General features: G+C 40.0%; 1 protein-coding gene across 1 annotated transcript in view; it reads right to left on the minus strand.

Moving 5' to 3' along the window:
• Positions 1-471: 471 nt before the first annotated feature.
• The window catches only part of LOC135705471 (uncharacterized protein K02A2.6-like), a 76775-nt gene continuing 56488 nt past the window's right edge, over positions 472-20758 (minus strand). The window contains exon 3 of the mRNA XM_065227220.1: positions 472-657. Coding sequence (XP_065083292.1) covers positions 472-657 — 186 coding nt within the window. The remainder of the gene's footprint in view (positions 658-20758) is intronic.

Below are 20758 nucleotides of genomic sequence, written 5' to 3' on the forward strand. Positions count from 1 at the left end.
ATGATGCACAATAGCGTACGGGAGAGAAAATTGAGAGTGAGTGATCGCGTATTAGGGTGGCTCTCACAACATAAATGCAAGTTATAATTATACGTTTGGCGCGATCAGTCGGAGAGCTTGAGATTAAACCCATGATATTCTGCTCACTTAGTAAAAACGATCCCTTCAGGGTAAAAAACCACAACACTCCACGAAAAATTATGATTAAGTATTCGCTTGGTATATAATGAACAACAGATACACAGAGATTCCTGTCGATTAGAACGTAATAGATTTGGTTTTCTGTGTGTTTGTCAGGTGATCTCCAGGTGGCTTTGTGAATATCCTTGCGGGGGAAAAAAGAACTTCGGACTACCATACCACGGGAGGCTGAAAAGTTCACACATCGTTGGCCGTTGTCGTTCGATATGGCATGCAGGCTGTTTGGCCAGATTGCCGGTCAATACATTGCCTCCCGTCCTACCTGAGCGTTCATGTGTCGCCGATGACGATTTTGACGTCCCGTTGCGAACAGCCGGCGTACACCCGCTCCAGCTGCGCATAGAACGCTTCTTTCTCGTCGTGGGGTCTCACTTCGTGTGGGCAGTGCACGTTGATGATGCTGTAGTTGAAGAAACGGCCCTTAATCCTCAACTTGCACATCCTCATGTTGATCGGCTGTCAACCAATCACACGTTGGCGCATCTTACCCAGCACTACAAACCCGGTTCCCATCTGGAGCCACAGCTCTGGTAGAAAGCAGCTGCTCGATTCCCGCTTTTCCATACCTTTTGTCCGGTCCAGCAAAGTTCCTGCAGTGCTACGACTTCGAAGTTGCGTGGTTGAAGTTCGTCATAAATTAATATATCACAGCCCGGGAAGCCGAGCGATTTTCAGTTCCATGTCCCGAGTTTCCAATCGTTGTCCTAATTTCGTCGCGTAGGTCTGTGCCGATTGCTCCTATCCGTATTCCTTTCTTCAGTATTTGCAATTTTATGTTTTTTTTTTCCAGTGCGGTTTGTTGGGCCTGCCCCAACCCCCTGTCTCGCTGGGGGGCCATCGTGCACAGCTCGATGCTGGCACTAGGATGGTGATCAGCCGCTCCTAACAACGATAATAGACGCCGTTTTGAGCCGCACCTCCTGGTGAACAGACGCTCGGGTTTGGAAAAGCATTTCCTCTATCACCGTACTATAGTTACAGCGCCAGTGTTCGCGTCGCACCTCTTCACTTTGCTATCTTATGACTCGGGGAGGCGTGAAGTGGGAAGTTGTGAGGACCAGAGTTAGGTATTCCGCTCCTTCCAGGTTGTCAACTCACCATTTTGTAGCCCCAACGTGGAGGATACCACACGATAAAAATGAAGAAGAAAAACAACATCGTTGAATCCATGAGTGATTCAAGGCGGGGAGTATGTTCACGCCGAACGTGAACTGCTTAAGGTGATTCTTATTTTGACCACCATGGGCCCCCACCATAGCCCATAGTGCACTTGAGATTCCACTGTTATAGTAACATCTATACCTAAAAAGCTGATAGCAGTCGATGCTGCAAATCAATAGTTTTTTGATTATTTTGAGCTTCTCCACTATTCTTCACTAAACACCAGATCTCATATGATCATACGGGGCAGACTGGAGACTGTTGTCCTATCTATACCTACAGGATCGATGGAAATATGTACAGCTGGTCAATCGTATACAAGGACAGTATAGGAGATAGTGTACACCTCCAACCGCTCTCTCTCTCTCACCCCCCTCTTGTAACGGGGTTACAAAAATGTATTTACAATGATATAAATATAATTTAAATTTAAATTTAAATGTACAGAATTACAATGGGACAAGTCCCCTCGAGCACGTTGGTAGCGAGTAGCGACACGCTAAAAAAAATTCATGACGTTCATATGGGGTTACATTCAACCAATAAAAAACGAACACGTCCTCGCGGTAGAATGTACAATAGAACCCAAAAGGGGTTTGGGAAAAAAGTTCGTAGCATCGTTCTCAGTCCGGTTTGATCATTTCGATAGAAAGGGTGTAAGTGGATACAGAAAAAATACGTGGTGAGAAAAAAACAATCAATTGTATTGAACAAAATTGAAACGATTAAGTGAGTTGAAATAACCTGATATCAATTTTACAAAACCTAAAAATTGTAATAATTTTTCTAGTCAGAAATTAAAGGCAAGAAATTATTGTGAACAATTAAATGCCAAAGATACCTCTGCGAGTAGTGCAAAACGTTTATCAGGTAATTCTTTTGGTACAATTTCCACCAAGTGTTAGATTTTAAAGTACATTCGTCGTTTGAAGAAACGAAGGTCGCCGGTTAGGGCATAACCTGGTTTGCCGCCGGAAGTCACCACGTGCGAGATCCCACCCTAGAAAGCCGGAGAGTACCGTCAGGGAACGGTCACGTCGTATACCCGTCATTTCCATACGACCGCCGTGAGAGAAGATCGTTACATCCCCGGAAGCACGCCATCGGTACGGAAAATTGCGGTTCCCCTGTACTCCACCATTCGGTCCGTCATACTACCGTAGGATACTGAAGGTATCCAGTGACGTCACGCTTTCAATCCGTGCTTCCCTTCTCGAAAACGGCATACGAGGACCTAGTAAACGTCCTTATACACCGCCGAGAATATTAGCGGTCGAGAAAACGGTCACCTGCTGTACTTCGACCGTCAAGCACCGCCCGCTGCCAGCATAAAGCACACGGGGAGGCGAGTTCATCGCATCTATCGCATCGATACTTCTCAACATAGTGTTCATCGTCTCGTCGCATCGTACCGGTACGCAACGCTACACCTCCGGAGTCATCGAGTGTCACCAGCCACATACGGTTCATCAGCCGCCGGAAAAACCCGTTCATTCAGGTGATGTACTAGATTATAAGACAATAAACGAAGAGGAAATTAATCCAATTGGACTAGACGTGTTAGGCTGAGAAGTATAAACGCAGGCGAACGTATTATGCGTCTTGACTAGACTGATCGAGAATATATGCTATAAAATTTTAAACTTTATGGGGCTGTCGTATTACTCGTATTTAATGATTTCAGTTAGAATTTTGGACTAGTTTGTTGGATATTTGGTTGCACGTGTTCTAGGTGTTCGGAAGTGATCCTACCAGCAGTCTCATCGGGCATTCGTCACATCGCGGCTTTGCGACAGCTTTGCTGTCTGGCGCGGAAGCAAGGTTCGTTTTTGTTGAGCTTCCACGCTTGTTACATTGGCGCCCAACCAACGGGTTTACGACCTTCTTTCTATAGCCTTTTTCTCTATGGAACGCACACATATGCAGTATTGGTTTGTTTACAATCTTTTGCTGCCAGCTGCTCTAACAATTTCAGTCGAAAGAATTGTCAAAAACTGTTTTGAAACGCTTTTACTAAGCTCCAATCTTCTCTAGTGAGAGCGAGTATTGTCGGTAACCAGTTTTTCTTCGGCAACCGTTCCATTTGAACTGCATGTAAATCTGCTGTTCTATTATCGGCAACTCGAAATCAGCTACAATTTGTAGTGCGTGTGTTTCATTTCAAGAAAACCCTGCTAGATTGCTTTTTCTCAGTGGTAAAAATATAGTCAAATTGAAGCTGAAAGCATAAAGAATCGTTTGCATGCATTCAGCGAAGTGTTTTCGTAAGAAAATCCAGTGAAAATAGTGTTTCAATTTGGGTTGCCGAAAATAGTCTGTCATGCCGAAGCCGTCATTTCCCCTATTAGATGAAATCGAAACAGTAGTTGAGGTATTTGGGTCAGAACGGGACCAAATTCCACGAGAAGTATCTAGAACAGAAAGTAGGAATAGCGCGGGTCAAAGTAGATTTGAAAATGTAGCGGGAAGAAAGAAAAGCTTGGTACAAAGAATAACGCAGTATGAATTTCCCCCGGACAAAAGAGTTCCGAGGTCCACAGAAGTTTACAATCAAAGTTCGAGACACTCATTGAATCCAGATGCCAGAGTATTCAACCCAGAGCTAGCAGGAAACTCAAGGGAGCGATTACACTAGTTTACAGCATTTTTGAACTCGGTAAGGTGATGATCATTTCCAATGCAAAATCCTACGCTGAATTCAATGCCAGAAAAAATTAAAGTAGAGCTATTTTTGAGATATACAAAAATTTTGATTTTTTGTATTTTGGGCAAAAGTACGATTACTAAAATTTCAATATCTTTAGTACTAGTGCACCAATTTTAAATCTTTTTTTTTATGAAAATGAAGCTAAATAAATTTGCTATCGTTCACTAAAATATTATGTCTTAATTAAAAATTTAAGTTTGAGGTCATTTAAAAATTTACAGCATTTTTTTTTTTATTTTTCCTGCGAATTTTCCATAAAAAATCTTGTTTTAATCAACATTTTTAATGGGATAAAAAGATTAAAAAATCATTCCATAATTTATTCTTAAAGTCCATTCAAAACCGGAGAAAATAAGCCTTTAATGGATGAAATCGGTTGGAAATTGTCGAAGTTATGAGCATTTTTGTAAAACACTTAAAAATGTTGCTGAAATACAACAGCTTTAGAGTTCCTTTTCTAGGTGTCGTTGTAAGCATCCAAATCGCATGTAAAGTTTTCATGGGACATTCTTTTCTCTACATATCAATTTGATTAAGGCATATCAGGATTTAAAACCGAGTTGATACAAAAGAAATTTATTTAGGTTTTATTAAAAATGATTGAGAATCGAATGACTTTGTCTTCGATGTTTTGAACTTGTTTCTCGAATCAGAAACCAACAATAGTCACCCATCATTGCTTCATCCCAAAACCCTTGGTAACGACGTTCCATCATCTTCATTTGTTGGTGAAAACGTTCGCCGTGCTCATCACTCTCGTAATTATATGTAACATACACAATATTTTTGATTTATACCTATTTTCTCATAATTTTTGAGCAATTCATCGACGGCTTCCTCATAATCTGGGCTTCTGAAATTTCCTAAAAAGGTTGTGACAACACGCTGGAACGATTTCCACGCTTCTTCCTCATCTGGTGTCAAAACTGTATTGAATGCGGAATCATTGAGCAGTTTTTTGATCTGTGGGCCAACAAATACACCTTCCTTTATCTTTGCGTCAGATAAATTTGGAAATACTGATTTCAAGTACTGGAATGCTGGCCCTTCTTTTTGCAACGCATTGACGAAATTTATGAATAGCCCAAGTTTTATATGTAGTGGTGGAAGTATTATGCGTTCTTTTACCACAAGAGGATCATTTTTAACGTTGTCTTTACCAATTGTGAAATTATCACGTTTTGGCCAATCTTTTCGGACGTAGTGTTTTTTACGAGCTCGACTGTCCCATTTACACAAAAAACACATATATTTTGTGTATCCCTGTTGCAATCCAGTCAACATGGCAATCACTTTAAGATCGGAACAAATTTTCCAATTGTGTTGATTGTAATTTATCAAATTGAGCAATAGAGCCATTGATTCATACGTTTCCTTCATATTAACGGCATGAGCTAATGGAATAGAAGGTTTCTCATTCCCCTGATGCAGTAAAACGGCTTTCAAGCTCAACTTGCTGCTATCGATGAATAAACGCCATTCAGCTGGATCATATGGCTCACCAAACTCTTCAAACAAGCCGTTTACGTCATGGCAAAAACATGCCTTGTCCTTTGTAGAATAATATTTGTCAAATTTCTTGTGACGATTCCTGTGACAAGAAATTTTGACCTCCTTGCTCAGCATGTTGTGTTCTTTCAAGCGTGATGCCAGCAATTCGGATTTCTCCTTCGATAAGTCGAGATCTCGCACCAAATCATTAAATTCGGATTGTGTAAACAGTTTTGGGTTTCTTTCCAATTCCACCTCGAAGTCTTCCTCGCATTCCTCCTTGAATTCCTCCTCACTTTTTGTAACGGTCGATTCAACAGAGGGCGCTCGTTTCCGCTTTGGATAAACAGGATACGGGACCGAACTTGTATGTGGAACAGGTTTTGTCATAGAAGTCACTTGTGGATACTCAACTTGTTGCTTAACTTTTGTCAAGCAGAAATAACAATCCGTTGCATGACAAAACGGTCGACGCCATATGGTGGGCATGTCAAAGGACAAAACGCAACTGACAGATAACAAATAAGTGAGTTAGTAAGTAAGACATTAACACTTATCAAAAATAGATGAAGTAAGATAATGTCGATCAGGAAAGAACAAAGCACTACCATGCTGTACATAAATTGTTTATATGAAATGAAGTTATTCAAAAAATCAATTTACCTTGCGCCTGACATCCACCTAGCCACGCACGTTTTGCACGAACTACATAATACTTTTGGAATCCACGGTTCGTCAAAGTCTCCAGGATCAATTTTAAAATAAAGCCTGTATGCAGTTTGCAACGAAGCAGTGAAATTGACCGATTTTGTAAATATATAGTTGCCACACGCGTAACAAAACTTTTGAGGATCATTTTTACACTTGAATTCACGTTTTGTCGTATACATCGTTAAGCAATGTAAAAGAAAGAAAGCTGTCAAATTGAGTTGGTTGCGTTAGGTTCTCGCCGAGCGGTCTCACAAACACTAGCGTAAATTATATTGTTGAAAATATCCCATTTAATTTTGCGTGACAGCTGGTAGTGTTAGTGAAATGCACCGTATGCGTACACGTCCGCAGAAAGGCTTACTGGAAGTGGTGCATGAACCTAGGAGCGGGACAACGGCCAATCTTGGAACATTCAATTTCCATGATTTTACAAAAAATTTCATAACTTCGACAATTTCCAACCGATTTCATCCATTAAAGGCTCATTTTTTCCAGTTTTTAATGGATTTTAAGAATAAATTATGGAATGATTTTTTGAATCTTTTTATCCCATCAAAAATGTTGATTAAAACAAGATTTTCATGGAAAATTCGCAGGAAAAATTAAAAAAATGCTGTAAATTTTTAAATGACATCAAAATTAAATTTTTAATTAAAACATTATATTTAAGTGAACGATAGCAAATTTATTTAGCTTCACTTTCATAAAAAAAAATTTAAAATTGGTGCACTAGTTCCAAAGATATTGACATTTTAGTAATCGTACCTTTGTCCAAAATTCAAAATTTTTGTATATCTCAAAAATGGCTCTACTTTAATTTTTTCTGACCACGGCATTGAATTCAGCGTAGGATTTTGCATTAGAAACATTGGTCAACCACTAAAGTTCACACTTTTTATGTTGTTTTGTAAACTAGTGTTATCGATCCCGCTACGACCTAGTGTTGCAGAAACGGAAAGGCAACAAGATCACCGAGAATCACTTCGCAGGGAGGAAGTTTCAGTATCAGACTCTCCAGAATCATTGCTGATTGATTTTGACAACGAGGTAGAAGAGGATCACTCATCTACTAGACGAAGGCAATCGAATCAAGGCTCAACATCAGATGACATCAAACGAATCGTAGAAGATGTCCTAACTGACAAGCTGGGCTCCATGATGGATCAGTTCTTCAACAGATTTCAGGAGAATCAGATTGGAAATCTGGATGCCGATGACCGAGTTGACAACAGAGATCGAAATTCAATCGCATCACATCCCTCGTATGACAATAGTCGTAGACGAGAATTACATCAGATGTCGGGATTGAGGAGAGCTCCTGAAATTCCTCAACAGAGAACTGGAAATGAGATTCCTGTAAATGAGAATATTCCGAATCGTAGGGAAAACGTAGATGGAAGGAATCCTAATCAAGCTCCAAGATTTTTTGAACAATTCAAACAAATTCAACAATGGCTCTGTGGCTTCTTCACTACTTCTATGGCTGGAGCACTCTTGCAGGCAGCCTTGGTAGCATGCTGCTTGCGGGGAGCCCCGCATATATCATAGGTGCTTCGTGATGAACGATATGAACAAATCCGAAGTTCGAAAGGAAATGCGACTTCGGGTTGTTTCGTTTGGTACCAACTATGTGATGTCTCTGTTAGGAACGACACCTTGTGGTCTAAGCAAATGTTTTGGTAGTTTTGAAGCTCCAATTTGAGTTAAATTTCATAGTTGTTTAACTGTTTCTATTTGCACCATAAGTCACACATTTGTTGAATTAATTCTCTGTCGAATGGCATATTTCATGAAATATTTCACATTAACGCTTTTGAAAAATATGCGTTTGAAAATACCGCAAATTTTCGTTACATGTCTCATTTTCGATTTCTTCCAGTATAGTAAAGAAAGCCGTAGTCCTTCCTCAAAATTGAGCACTACGGTATATGTTTCTACAATTTTGTGGGTGGGGTGACAACCCTAGGCTTAGGAGTAGCCATTTATTATCCCTTCCTCCGTATTTAAGTGAAAGAAAATTTCACTTATAGTTTTCTCACAATTCTCCCGAAAACTCTCCTCAGAACCCCTTTAAAACTACTCCACTAACTATCGTTAGAAATTGTCTTTGAACTTATTTGTTGAAATCCATGAGACAATTTTTGTTTCCTATCTGTGATCTTGGAAAATGTTTAATGTTTGACAGCTTCAATATTTATCTTCGTTCCGTATTCCTTAAAATTTCTACAGGCATGCTTTTTTTTAATTTCTTAATTCATAATCAGAAAAAGATATTCGTGTTTCATTAACTGAATCAAGGCTTTAGATTTTTTTAAATTTGTTTTGTTACTAAAGAAACATCCGGATGGTACAATATTCGGAAATGCCTGGAAAAATTATTGACGTTTGGAAAACTTGTCTGTTGATTTTCGGTTCTCCAGTTAGGTAGTTTAAAAAAAGATGATGAATATATATATATTTTCTTTAAATTATAAACTCACCCCCTCTTCCCTCCATCCCCAATCGATGAAAACATTTGAAGACAGTTTTTGGATCTCGTTGAAGACTTTTGGCAAAAACACCTGGCATCCCTGTCAAAAGTTGCCACAGGGAACATGGTACCCATCATGTTACAAATTAAGCAATGTTTATTTTAACTCAGGTCTTAATTCATCATAGACAGGTTACCCGCACCGACCCATCCAACTCCCTTTGAATGATTTTAGTTTCGTTCGGAACTATTCCCAACTGCCACCATAATATTGCTTCCTAGTCACTGTGGATATATCCAATGCCTCTTTTCGGACAGTGCATCCGGTAAACGTCGGTCTCGCATCCGATGAATTAGTGAAAAGCTTGTTCAACAACAATGTCACACTGCTCGAGCTCACACGCGCAACTCGCTTCCACAACAATCCCAGCAAGTTGAAATACACACATCAAAAGCATTTATCCTGCTTCCCATTCCGTGTCAACTCGGTAGCGCTGATGTTGTCCATTTGGAAATTGTGTGCAACTGGGAAATGTCCACTCTACCCGGCCAGGAGTCGATTCACCAACAGCTGCATTAACAGCCGTGACAGCAACAGCCAGCAGTTGTGTTCTACGACTGATAAGGATGATTAAATAACTAAAATGATAATGCTGATATTGCATGCCGCGTGGTCATTTGTAGCGGGAGTTGGTCATCATTTAGTACCCACCCCATGGCACCAACCAGAGGGAGAGGAGGCTAGTGCTTGATGTGGTCCGTTTGTGTTGTGACCAAAATGAGCTGGAACTTTCATCTTCACTGCTTGTTTGCGGTTGATGAGCGGAGCGTGAACGAAATGATGTGAGGACATTATTACAACGCATCAGTTTGTCCAGTTGGAGTTCTGGTTAATAGTGTGGCATGTCATTTAGCGAAAGACCGATAAAAAGGCTTCCAAATGATGATGGCACTGTCGGTATGTTGGGGAATAATCACTGCACATCAAAGTGACTGATGTGAACGCGCCAAATTGAGGTAGATTTTCGGTTCTTCTCGCATTTATCATCATTTGGGTTGGCGCTTTTAGTACCGCAATTATGTGCCCGGTCAAAGGGCTGAGCTCTTGCAGTGGAATGTTTAGAAACCGATTTCTACCTTCGAGGCATCCAAAATCGATTCATCAGTGGCACAACCGGGAATTGTTTGTGCATTTTCCAATCTTAATTTATCGTTCAAATCCCTTTCGTAATAAATCCCTGCCAAAAAGCAGCAGCATTTTCCAAAAACCAATGTCTCTTTTCTCAAACCGTCCACCCTCCCCCAGAATAAGATACTCGACGCTTGTGGTGGGGAGAATGTTTGAAAATTTCATCCCAAACCCAGACCTTCAGACCGCCGCGCCGCCGCCGTCGTCGTCGTCGTCAAACAAACCTGAGGCAAACGAAGGAAAAAAGCTAATTCCAAGCACTTTGAACCAATCCTTCTCGGAAACGCGGGAAGAACAGCACCAACAGCGGAGAAGATTGGAGAAAAGCACTTTGTGATGTTCAACAGATTGAGAAGCAGCAACGTAGCCGCCCACCGTAGATCTTGTACATGCGAGAAATTGCAAACAACCAGCCGGTAGCACGGACGGTAGCGAGGGCCTCCTTTCGGTGGAGGAGATATCTCCTGATTTTCTCCTGGGATAAATTGAAATTGCACAGACCGTGCCGCATCACGATGATACCGATGCATCGGCATGGTTGGTGGATTCTCCGGGCACTGGGCATCAGCAGTGTGCTTAGATACTAAGGGTGAATCCATTGACCCCCACCGAATGAAAATCGGGGAATATTAGGTACAGTAATCCCTCTCTGAAACCGGAGAATGCTTATTCAATACCATATCAGCAGAGCCGAGGTAAGTAGACCTTGAGATCAACTAGTACAGTTTAAAAAGATTTGTTATCAGATGAAACAGGCCTTTAGTCAAATTGCGTGTTGCCGGGAAATCCCAGCTTGCTGAGATTAACGAATACTCAATGGATCCTGATTATTAAATAATTCACGAAACGGAGAGGACCATTCTGATTCAGAAAGAGGATTCCTAGAATAAGATGCGAATTGAGGATTATCACAACGTGATCTAGCTTCAAGAGACGAATTCGATCCACGAGAAGAAGTCCCGGACGATTATGCTGTCCAAGCATGGAGAATACTATTTGAAGCACACAATTCGATGACGGAGGAGATTCCGGTTGCCATCATTTCTAATCGGTGGGAATTGATTCAGATCAGGAATTGAAAGAAGGCAGTGCTGTCTGGAGCCAAAACTATGAGACCTATGTCAATAATTTACTTCTTTTCAGCTTAAAATCCAACAAATGTCGCCCTTACAATATCAGTGTTGATAAACATACCGGTTTTACAGTAAAGATAATTTAGAAAGTTTTGAAAAAATTTCAAGTTTTAAAATGCCCGAATTTTAGCAAACGTGTGAATTATTGCCAAATCCGGAAGAGAATTCTGATGAATCTGGAGGAGGATTCTGAAGAATCTGGGAGAGGATTATAACGAATCCGGACGAGGATTCTGTCGAATCCGGAAAAGGATTCTTACGAATCTGGAAGAGGATTCTGATGAATCCAGAAGAGGATTCTGACAAATCCAGAAAGGATTTTGAAAAATCCTAAAGAAGATTTTTCAGAATCTGGAGAGGATTCTGACGAATTCGGAAAAGGATTCTGACGAATCTGGAAGAGGATTCAGACAAATCTGTAAGAGGATTCTGACGAATTCGGAAGTGGATTCTGACGAATTCGGAAGAGGATTCTAACGAATCCTGACAAGAATTTCGACGAATCCGGACGAGAATTCTGATGAATCTGGAAGAGGATTCTGGTGAATCCGGACGAGGATTCTGTCGAATCCGGAAGAGGATTCTGATGAATCCGGAAGAGGATTTGGATGAATCCAGAAGAGGATTCTAACAAATCCGGAAGAGGATTCTGCTGAATCCGGACGAGGATTTTGACGAAACTGGAAGAGGATTCTGACGAATCTGGAAGCGGATTCTGACGAATCCAGAAGAGGAAACTGAAGAATCCAGAAAAGGATTATTACGAATCCCGAAGAGAATTCTGTCGAACCCAGAAGAGACTTTTGACGAAACCAGAAGAGGATTCTGACGAATCTGGAAGAGGATTCTGATGAATCCGGAAGAGGATTCTGACGAACCCGGAAGAGGATTCTGACGAATCTGGAAGAGGATTCTGATGAATCAGGAAGAGGATTCTGATGAATCTGGAAGAGGATTCTGATGAATACGGAAGAGGATTCTGATGAATCCGGAAGAGGATGTTTACGAATCCGGTAGAGGATTCTTACGAATTCGGAAGAGGATTCTGACGAATCTATAAGAGAATTCCGACGAATCTGTAATAGGATTCCGACGAATCTGCAAGAGGATTCTGACGAATCCAACATAGGATTCTGAAGAATCTAAAATAGGATTATGACGAATCTGGAAGAGGATTCTGACGAATCCGGACGAGAATTCTGACGAATTCAGAAGAGGATTAGGATGAATCCGGAAGAGAATTCTGCCGAACCTGGAAAAGGGTTCTGACCGCAAGAGGATACTGACGAATTAGGAAGAGGATTCTGACGAATCAGGAAGAGGATTCTGATGAATCCAGACGAGAATTCTGATGAATCCTGACGAGGATTCTGACGAATCCGGAAGAGGATTCTGACGAATCCAGAAGAAGATTCTGTCGAATCCAGATGATTATTTCGACCTATCTGGACGAACATTCTGATGAATCCGGATGAGGATTCTGACGAATCTCGATGAGGATTCTGAATAATCCGGAAGATGATTCTAACGAATCTGGACGAAGATTCTGACGAATTTGGACAAGGATTCTGCCGAATCTGGACAAGGATTCTGATGAATCTGGACGAGGATTTTGATGAATCCAGACGGGAACTCTGACGAGTCTGGACGAGAATTCTGACGAATCCAGACGAGGATTGTGGTGAGTCCCGAAGAGGATTCTAGTGAATCCGAAGCGGATTCTGGTGAATCCCAAAGGGGATTATGGTGAATCCAGAAGAGGAGTTTGGTGAATCCCATAGAGAATTCTGGTAAATCCTGGAGACGTTTAAAGACTATTATACCAAACAACCATTACACTAAGTTATTTTATATCAAACTATGTAATGTCAAACAGTGATCCTCCCATTTTTGGTTTCCTGAGAATGAAGAAACAGTTGATGGTGTTTCCCGAAAGTACCTTCCGTCTTCCCCCAGAAGTCCTACTGGCTAAGAATTTGTTTTCCTATTTCACGTGGATTTTACTTCTGATATTCCTCGGAATACTTTTCATACTTGCCCTGGAACTTGTCCGACTTCCCTTCTTTTGGTGTGTCTCACAACATTCATACGAAGTTCTTTATTTTCTTTTTGTGTCTTCTTTGTTCTCATCGCCAGAGTGTTAAGTGACTGCATTAAACTTAAAACTATGGCGATGAGATTTGAACTCGTGACTTTGGCATGAGGATGTAAACAGTTATACCGGGCCTGTCCTAGCATCATGGGATGGTTTTTTGAGTTCCCCCTGAAATTAGACTTTAACTGTAAGTCTCTTCTAACATGATCCATGTTTTTTTTTCTAAAAGTTCCTTCCTGCATCTTCAGCATGCTTCATCTGACTTCTCCTAGAAGTTTTTTTTTCCGGCTACAACCGGATACTTCTCCTGACTACGCACGAAAGTTTCTTGCAACTTTGGGAAATTCCTTCGATCTTTTCTTGAAAGTTCTTCTAGTAGTCCCTCTGAAAGTGTCTTCCGAATTTCCTGGATTTATATTACCTTTTTCTCAGAAGTTTTAACTTATTTCTTCCAGAAGATTGTTTCGACTTCCTCAGAAGTTTCACTAGCTTTTTTTGGATGTGTCTTTAAATATCCACGGAATGTATTTACAAAGTTTTCCCCATAATTTCAATCAACTTTTTCCGAAAGATGATATTCATAGAGCTTCTGGCACCCCGCAATATTCCTAAAAATTCCTGAAAACATTCTGAACTATCCATAATTCCTCTGAACTTCTTGAAAGTACCAGAAATTAATTAAAGGAACTGCTCTGAAGTTCTCTAATCATACTTCAATAACTCGGAACATCCATGTAAGAAATGAAAAATCTCTAAAGATCTCTGAAATTCCCATGAAGATCTGAGGACTTTGCTGAAGTTTTCAAAAATTCCCTGAGATTTTAGTTAGGTTAATTGAAGTGCACTGAGGTTCCCTAAAAATCTATTGTGTTCTTTAAGGTTTCCGAAAAAAAAGTTTGCTCAATTCTCATAAAGTTCTTCACCTAAAGATTCTCCGTGAAAATTTTTGGATGTCCCAAAATTTTCGTGAACTTTTAAAGTCTCGTGAACTTTTAAAGTTTTCGATTTTTTTTTCAAGAATTCATGGAGCTCTCTTGAGTTAATCGAAACTAAGCTTTACAGATCATTAAACTCCCCCTAATGTCTGATTTTTCCTGCCTGTCCTGTCCTGTTATTGAGACTGCCCTTAAGATCTTTGAGCTTGTTTGAAGATTTCAAGGCCTAGCTTGCCTGCGGTGCTTAGATTTTTTAATAAAATAAACATAGTTTTCCTCAAGTCATTTGAACTTCTCTGCAAGGTTGCAAAGACTCATTTCAGCTAAAACAATGTTTTTCTAAATTATGAAATAATTAGATGCCATGATCAAATTTTGAATTGGTAGGATACAAGAAGAGGTTGCTAAGAATGTGTTTGACATATTAAACCTCAGAGTTGGTTGGAAATGCTAACATGAAGCTTTAGTGTGATGATTTATTAGCTAGAGAATGATCTTTAGAAGAGGGTAGGTGGATAGTTCCGTTAGAGTACGGCAGTATGAAAATTGAATAGAAGTTGAAAATGAGCGAAGGGCCATTAAAGCGACAGTTTACAAGATAGACGCACATTTTTGCCTAGCCCGTACGATGTACGCGGGGACTTGAAGTATGTCTCCAAGTCCACAGGCAAAAATGTGCGTCCCTCTTGTTGCTCATAAACTGACTGCGGCTGTGGAATAGTTCTAGCGACGTTTTCATCACTACCTAAAGCCCCACGCTGCGAGAGCATTTCCAGTCGATGGTGTGTTATAATGCAGTTCTTCTTTACCCAACTATTGTGTTGCTCCTCTCGTCATGACCAACGTGATCATCTCAGAGAGAAAGCAGTAGGGTGGTTGTTGCGTGCTGTACCATCATCAGCATTGTTGACGGCTACTCCCGCCTTGAGTTGTTACATTCAAAGTGTTTTTTATGTTACTTCATACGCGAAGTTAACGATTTTCAGAGTTGGTTGGAAATGCTAACATGAAGCTTTAGTGTGATGATTTATTAGCTAGAGAATGATCTTTAGAAGAGGGTAGGCTTCCCTGAAGTGCCCGAAATTTTATCCCACAATCTGTTAATGAATAATGAAATTCTTTTAGTTGGAATCAAATGTCAGACTTAACGTGTTCATTTGATACGATAGATGAGGAGATGAAAGTATAGACACAGACAAACAGACATAACGCTCACAATCACATTCATCGCAAATAATGTTTTAGTTTGGAATGTGCTTGTATTTGTCATGGTGGCGCCACTGAAGCATTGAGCAAGCCACCACATTTCGAACTTATCAGTGATGCCAGTTCTTTTTCACGTCTAGTTAGTAGATGTCAGCTCTTAAAATAAGTGGTAAGTGGTCAAGGCATCCCACTGGAGACACATACCACATCTGACGAATACAGAAAAAAAAGTTGTTGGATATTACATCAAAACTGCTGCACATTAGTCATTCTGTTCCTAAAATTACGTTGTACGATGTACACAGAATTCGAGAACAAATCATGTTGATGACTGTAATATTCTATCAACTTTTACTAGTTCAATACTTCACCATGAATATCATTGATTGATAATTATATTTTTTTTTCTTCTGTGTACACTTTGAAGTGATGAGCGGTGGTAGAAAGGGCACTCATACCTTGTTTAAAAACTTGTTTCCAGCAAAACAAAAAGCGCACTAAGCAAACAAAACAAATCACTAAAAAGAAGTACGCATTTCTGCAGAATTCAATCAATTCGATAGATCTTCGAAAAATTTCGTAGTACCGACATCACTGACTTCCATCTGTTTTGTTTTTATTCAACACAGCTGACGCGTTGACAGAACGAGGGAAAAGCAACTAGTGAAAAAAATGCATGCACGAGGGATGCTCCGGTTGCAAAACATGCAAAATACGCTTGACGATATTTTTTGAAGAATTTTCTTTTAAAAGTTATGTCTGTTTGTCTGTGGTATAGAGTTGATAGTTCCGTTAGAGCACGGCAGTGTGAAAATTGTATATAGAGAGTTGAAAGCGAGCAAAGGTCTATTTTGAGGAAGGTACGAATTGGGTTAATCATCTCCTTTACCAAACTCCCCTGTTGAGGAGGGATGGTGTGGGGTATCTCCCCCTGCCACCACTGCCAAAAAAGATAATCGCCGTTTTACTAAAATACCTTCGATGTGCGGAAACAGTTCTATCGATTGTTTCACACTCAAGTTATCATGTGACGTAAGTATCTAGTCGATATGTTAGGAAATTGCAGCTGTTGCTATCTCTACCGCTGTTTGTTTTTCGGAAATTATCGGAATTTTCTTGCAATCCTGTGAATTTCTTTAAAATTATAATCTTATAATCATAACCTTAATCGTAATAAAGGAGCACCCTGATGATCTCTATTCTTTCCTGAATTTGTTGGAATTTCCTTCTGAAATTGTTTCTCGAATTTCTCTGAAGTTAATGACACTGCCTGAGGTCCTCTTAACTTTCCCGACGTTATTTTCACTTCCTTGAATTTAGTGAAGCTTCTTTGGAGTTTACCAAATCTTTATTTAGTTCTCCAAATTTCTCTGATGTTCTCTGAATTATCTCTAATTTTGTTGAACTTCTTGAAGTTTTTCGCTATTTTTCTGAATTGATTGGAATTGCTGCTCGAAATTTTCAGAAGCTCTCTGATCCTCCCTGAAGTTCTCGCATTTGATCTGATATTCATGGAAATACTTTGAAATGTTCAGAGCAATACAAAATTTGACGTAACTTCCCTTAACATCTTTAAACTCACAAGTTCGTGCAATTTTCCTGAAATCAATGGAAGTGCCTTGATATAATCGGAACCTTATATTAAGGATCGTTAAACTTCCCGTGGTTCTGGACATTCCTTAAGTTCTCCCTTGATTTTTTTTTTGTTTGAATTTTCATGGAATTCTCGGAACATCTTGAAGTTTCTCCAATTTTTGACTAAAGGGTGTTACGATCGAAATTTGGTCGACTTATAATTAAAGCATTTCTTTTAATCGAACATTTAAAAAACCTTAACACCGCTCAATTTGTAGGTGTGTGCGTGCAGAATAATGCCTCTATTATGATTTTGACATTTGCTCTTCAGTTATCTAAATGGCGTGGGAGCAAGAGGAGCAACGTATCAAAATTTTGCACGCGCATCGCACAAATTCAAACTATTTGCACGTCGTTAAAAGTGGCCAAATCAACTGTCATCAAAATAATAAAAATGTTCGGGAAACGTTTGTCGACAGTCAGGAAGCCTGAATCGGGGGAAAATTGAGAGGCGGAAGCCACAGCGACGACAAAAAGATGTCGTTCAAGATGCCGCAAACAAGCAGGGAGTGTCGTCTACAACCGTGCATCGAGCTAAAAACGAGTTGGACTGTTGATTTATAAGAAGGTAGTGACTCCAAATCTCGACGATAAACAAAACACGATCCCGGAAGCTGTACAAGACGATACCGACGAAACCTACATCAAGGCAGACTTCAAACAGCTTCCTGGGCAGGCGTTTTGTACGGCAACCGAAAGGGAAAGGTGGCAGACAATGTACCTGTGGCTTGAAAAGCGACATTTTCATTGCAACCGGGACAGTCAACCAGGAAATTTTCGAGAACGAAAAACGTCTGCTGCCTTTTTTCAAGACAATGGTATGGCGCTAATAACGTGCAGGTGGTGCCGAAGGACAAGCACCATCCCAACACGCTGTAACTCCACCCAATCGAAAAATAATGGGCCATTGTCTAGCGGAACCTGAAGAAGACCCAAAAAAAAAAACTGTTGGAAGTGAGAAGCAGTAAAAAGCAAACTGGCGTTTTGTGGAGAACAAAGTGGACGAGGTGGCTGTACAGAATCTGTTGAATCGAGTTAAGCGAAAGGCCTGCAATTCGCATTCGGTCAACCGGTAGTTTAGCTGAATATTTGTTTTCTTCTGATAAAAAGAAAAAAATATTTGATTTATTTCATTAAAAAATATAATCAATCTACACGCATTCTTGTTTGACTAAATTTTGATCGTAACACCCTTTACTAAATAAGGAAAGGTTTCCTAAATTATCTGTAATTCTTGGAACTTCATTAAAGATCCCGCAATTTTCGTGATGTTCGTGGCACTCCCAACTTTTTTGAAATGTTCTGAACATCTGCACAGTTCCTGCAAATTGCTCAGTTAGTCAAACGACCCTTAGCCTGTCAAAATGTTTCTGAAGTTTTAGGGATTTTCTTAAAGTTTCCACAATTTTTCAGAACTTTTCTGAAGATCTGTAACCTGCTTTAAAGATCATTTAACATACCAGAAGTTTTCTCGAAGCTAATATAAAGATCCTGAAAAGTTTGCGAAGTTAATGAAACTCTGATCTTCATTATTTTCACGAAATTTGAAGTTATCAGAATTTACCCTTGAAGATCTTTGAAGAAGTTTTCATAGTTCTGAACTTTCCTGTAGTACTCGGACTCTACCTGGAGTTTTTGAATCTTTTCTGTGTGTTTGGAATATTCCTTTACGTTCTTGTACATCCTAGATCGATATTTCTGTGCCTTGTTAGTGTTTTTTTTAATTATTTATTTGCACAGGCTCAATCGAATAAACTTTACAGAGCCAAATTATCATTTCCGTTATACATTATTAATGTCTTAAATCTAAAGTTAAAGGAATTCAATCGAATACTTGCAGTCTTCTTGAGGTTAGTAGATGACAATTTTATGGATGTGGAGAGGGAGAAGGAGATTTGAAGTATCATACAAAAATTTCACTATTTATTAAACATGTACTTAATCCTATTCAACGTTATATCAGCTCTCTAATTATACAATTATTACAGAGACAAATAGGCTAAAAAACCACACGTACAAAATACAAACTAAACACAAGGTTAATCAAACTTACAATCTAAGGTTAATATTCTTAAAGAAATCATATATGAGTTTCATAAACTCCAGACCGCGTCCAGCCAAAACATCCCAAATTGGAACATTAGGTTGTCTACCTTAAGCCCGAAGGCAATCGTACAAATCGGATCGGACTCCACAGTGCTCAGCACATGACCAAATAATGTGATCTGCGTCCTAATAACCTTGTCCACATTCACAGAGATTGCTGTCCCCCAGCCCAACACGGAACAAGTCAGCGTTTAACGAATAGTGATCGGACATGAGGTGACACATTGCCCAGTTAGTGTTGATAAAACAAACTCGGGTTTCGGAGTAACCAAGAGTAACCATCAAGACATACCCGTACAAGAAAATTCCTCCGTTTTTGCGTCCCTGTGAACCAGAGCCTTGCACGCCTCTGATTTGAAAAGTTTCTTATGCTCTCTGGGAAAGATCCAACCAGCTTGTAGATCCGAGCACCGACGATGGAATGCAACTTGGAAATCGCTTCCACTGCGGTTGTCTAATTTGATATTCGCACATGGAAGAATACATAATAGTAAGAAAAAGAGATGAGATTCTTGACGATGCAAAAACGTTGTTGTTTAGATCGCTTCTGCTCTCGTTGCACTCTGTTTGATAGAAGAAATGCGGGTGGCCGGGATGGGATAACATGGTGAATCACTACATATTTCACGAGAAGCATAATGCTCCGTAGTACAGAAGAAGTGTCTCAAGCAAAAGTGAGCTCAATTGAATAACGTTGTTTTGTTTAAACAATTTCTTACCGGAAAAAGTTACCCCATTTCGTCCAATTTTGCCAAACACAGCCGGGGTATTAATTTTGAATCTTTTCTTCAGTCCTCGGCATCAACTCGAGCCCTGTTTTCACAAAGTCCCAAACAAATATGATAAAATCGAACCCAAAGCGACACGGTCACTGTCACAAATTTTCCTTATTTCTTCATCGAACCGCCGACTTTGCCATCAAAAGGCAAAAATCATCCAGCAGAGCAACTTTATTATTGCCACCGCTCGATCGACCATTCCACTTCGCCGTTTGACATTTTCATTCAAATGGAGCATGAAGCCCCCCTCCCTTCTCTCAACTGCTCTTTTATGATATTTTCTAACGAAAGAAAAAAAAAAACTTTTTCCACGGAACACATTCTCGGAAAAGCGATTGATAAGGGCTGTCATAGCGTATCGAGAGCGAAAGGCATTTCTTGTTTTTTTGTGTTGTTCCTTTCTGGAGGCTCGCTTCTCGGATGTTCCGCTGTCGCTCTGATTTGATCCGGAACGGCACCATTGGAGGGCGCTTCAATTCTGTCATAATCGTAATAATTTAATGAATGTTTTCATTAACTTAATGGAATTTGTGCACTGGGAATTTGTGCGATTCTGACGATGGTGGGGGCAGCGGCGGACACACTTGCTGATTGCGAACGTGATGATGATGATAATGATGGAGTGGGATTTTGGACTTTGTCTATGATTGTGAAGTGAAGTTAATTAGATTGTTTCGAATAAAAAATCGCCAGGGGAGAACTGCTCCCATGCTAGTGAGGAATGGAAGATGATCGGTGAGCCGTGCAGAAGAAGAAGGTACACTTTGTTTGACATAGGTTCCGGAATAACTTGACAGTACGGATAACTGATGCTGCAACATAATTACCATTTCAACGTAGAATACTGAACAGAGCTGAAGGGCCTTCATAATGCTAATCATTGAAGAGCACCGTGGCCATTTTTATCCCAGCTTTGTCTTTTGCCATCGGGTAAAGATT

This window comes from Ochlerotatus camptorhynchus, unplaced genomic scaffold (genome assembly GCF_037179485.1).
Source record: "Ochlerotatus camptorhynchus isolate MF236.1 unplaced genomic scaffold, CSIRO-AGI_Acam_v1.1 ptg000267l, whole genome shotgun sequence".
Classification (NCBI taxonomy): Eukaryota; Metazoa; Arthropoda; class Insecta; order Diptera; family Culicidae; genus Ochlerotatus; species Ochlerotatus camptorhynchus.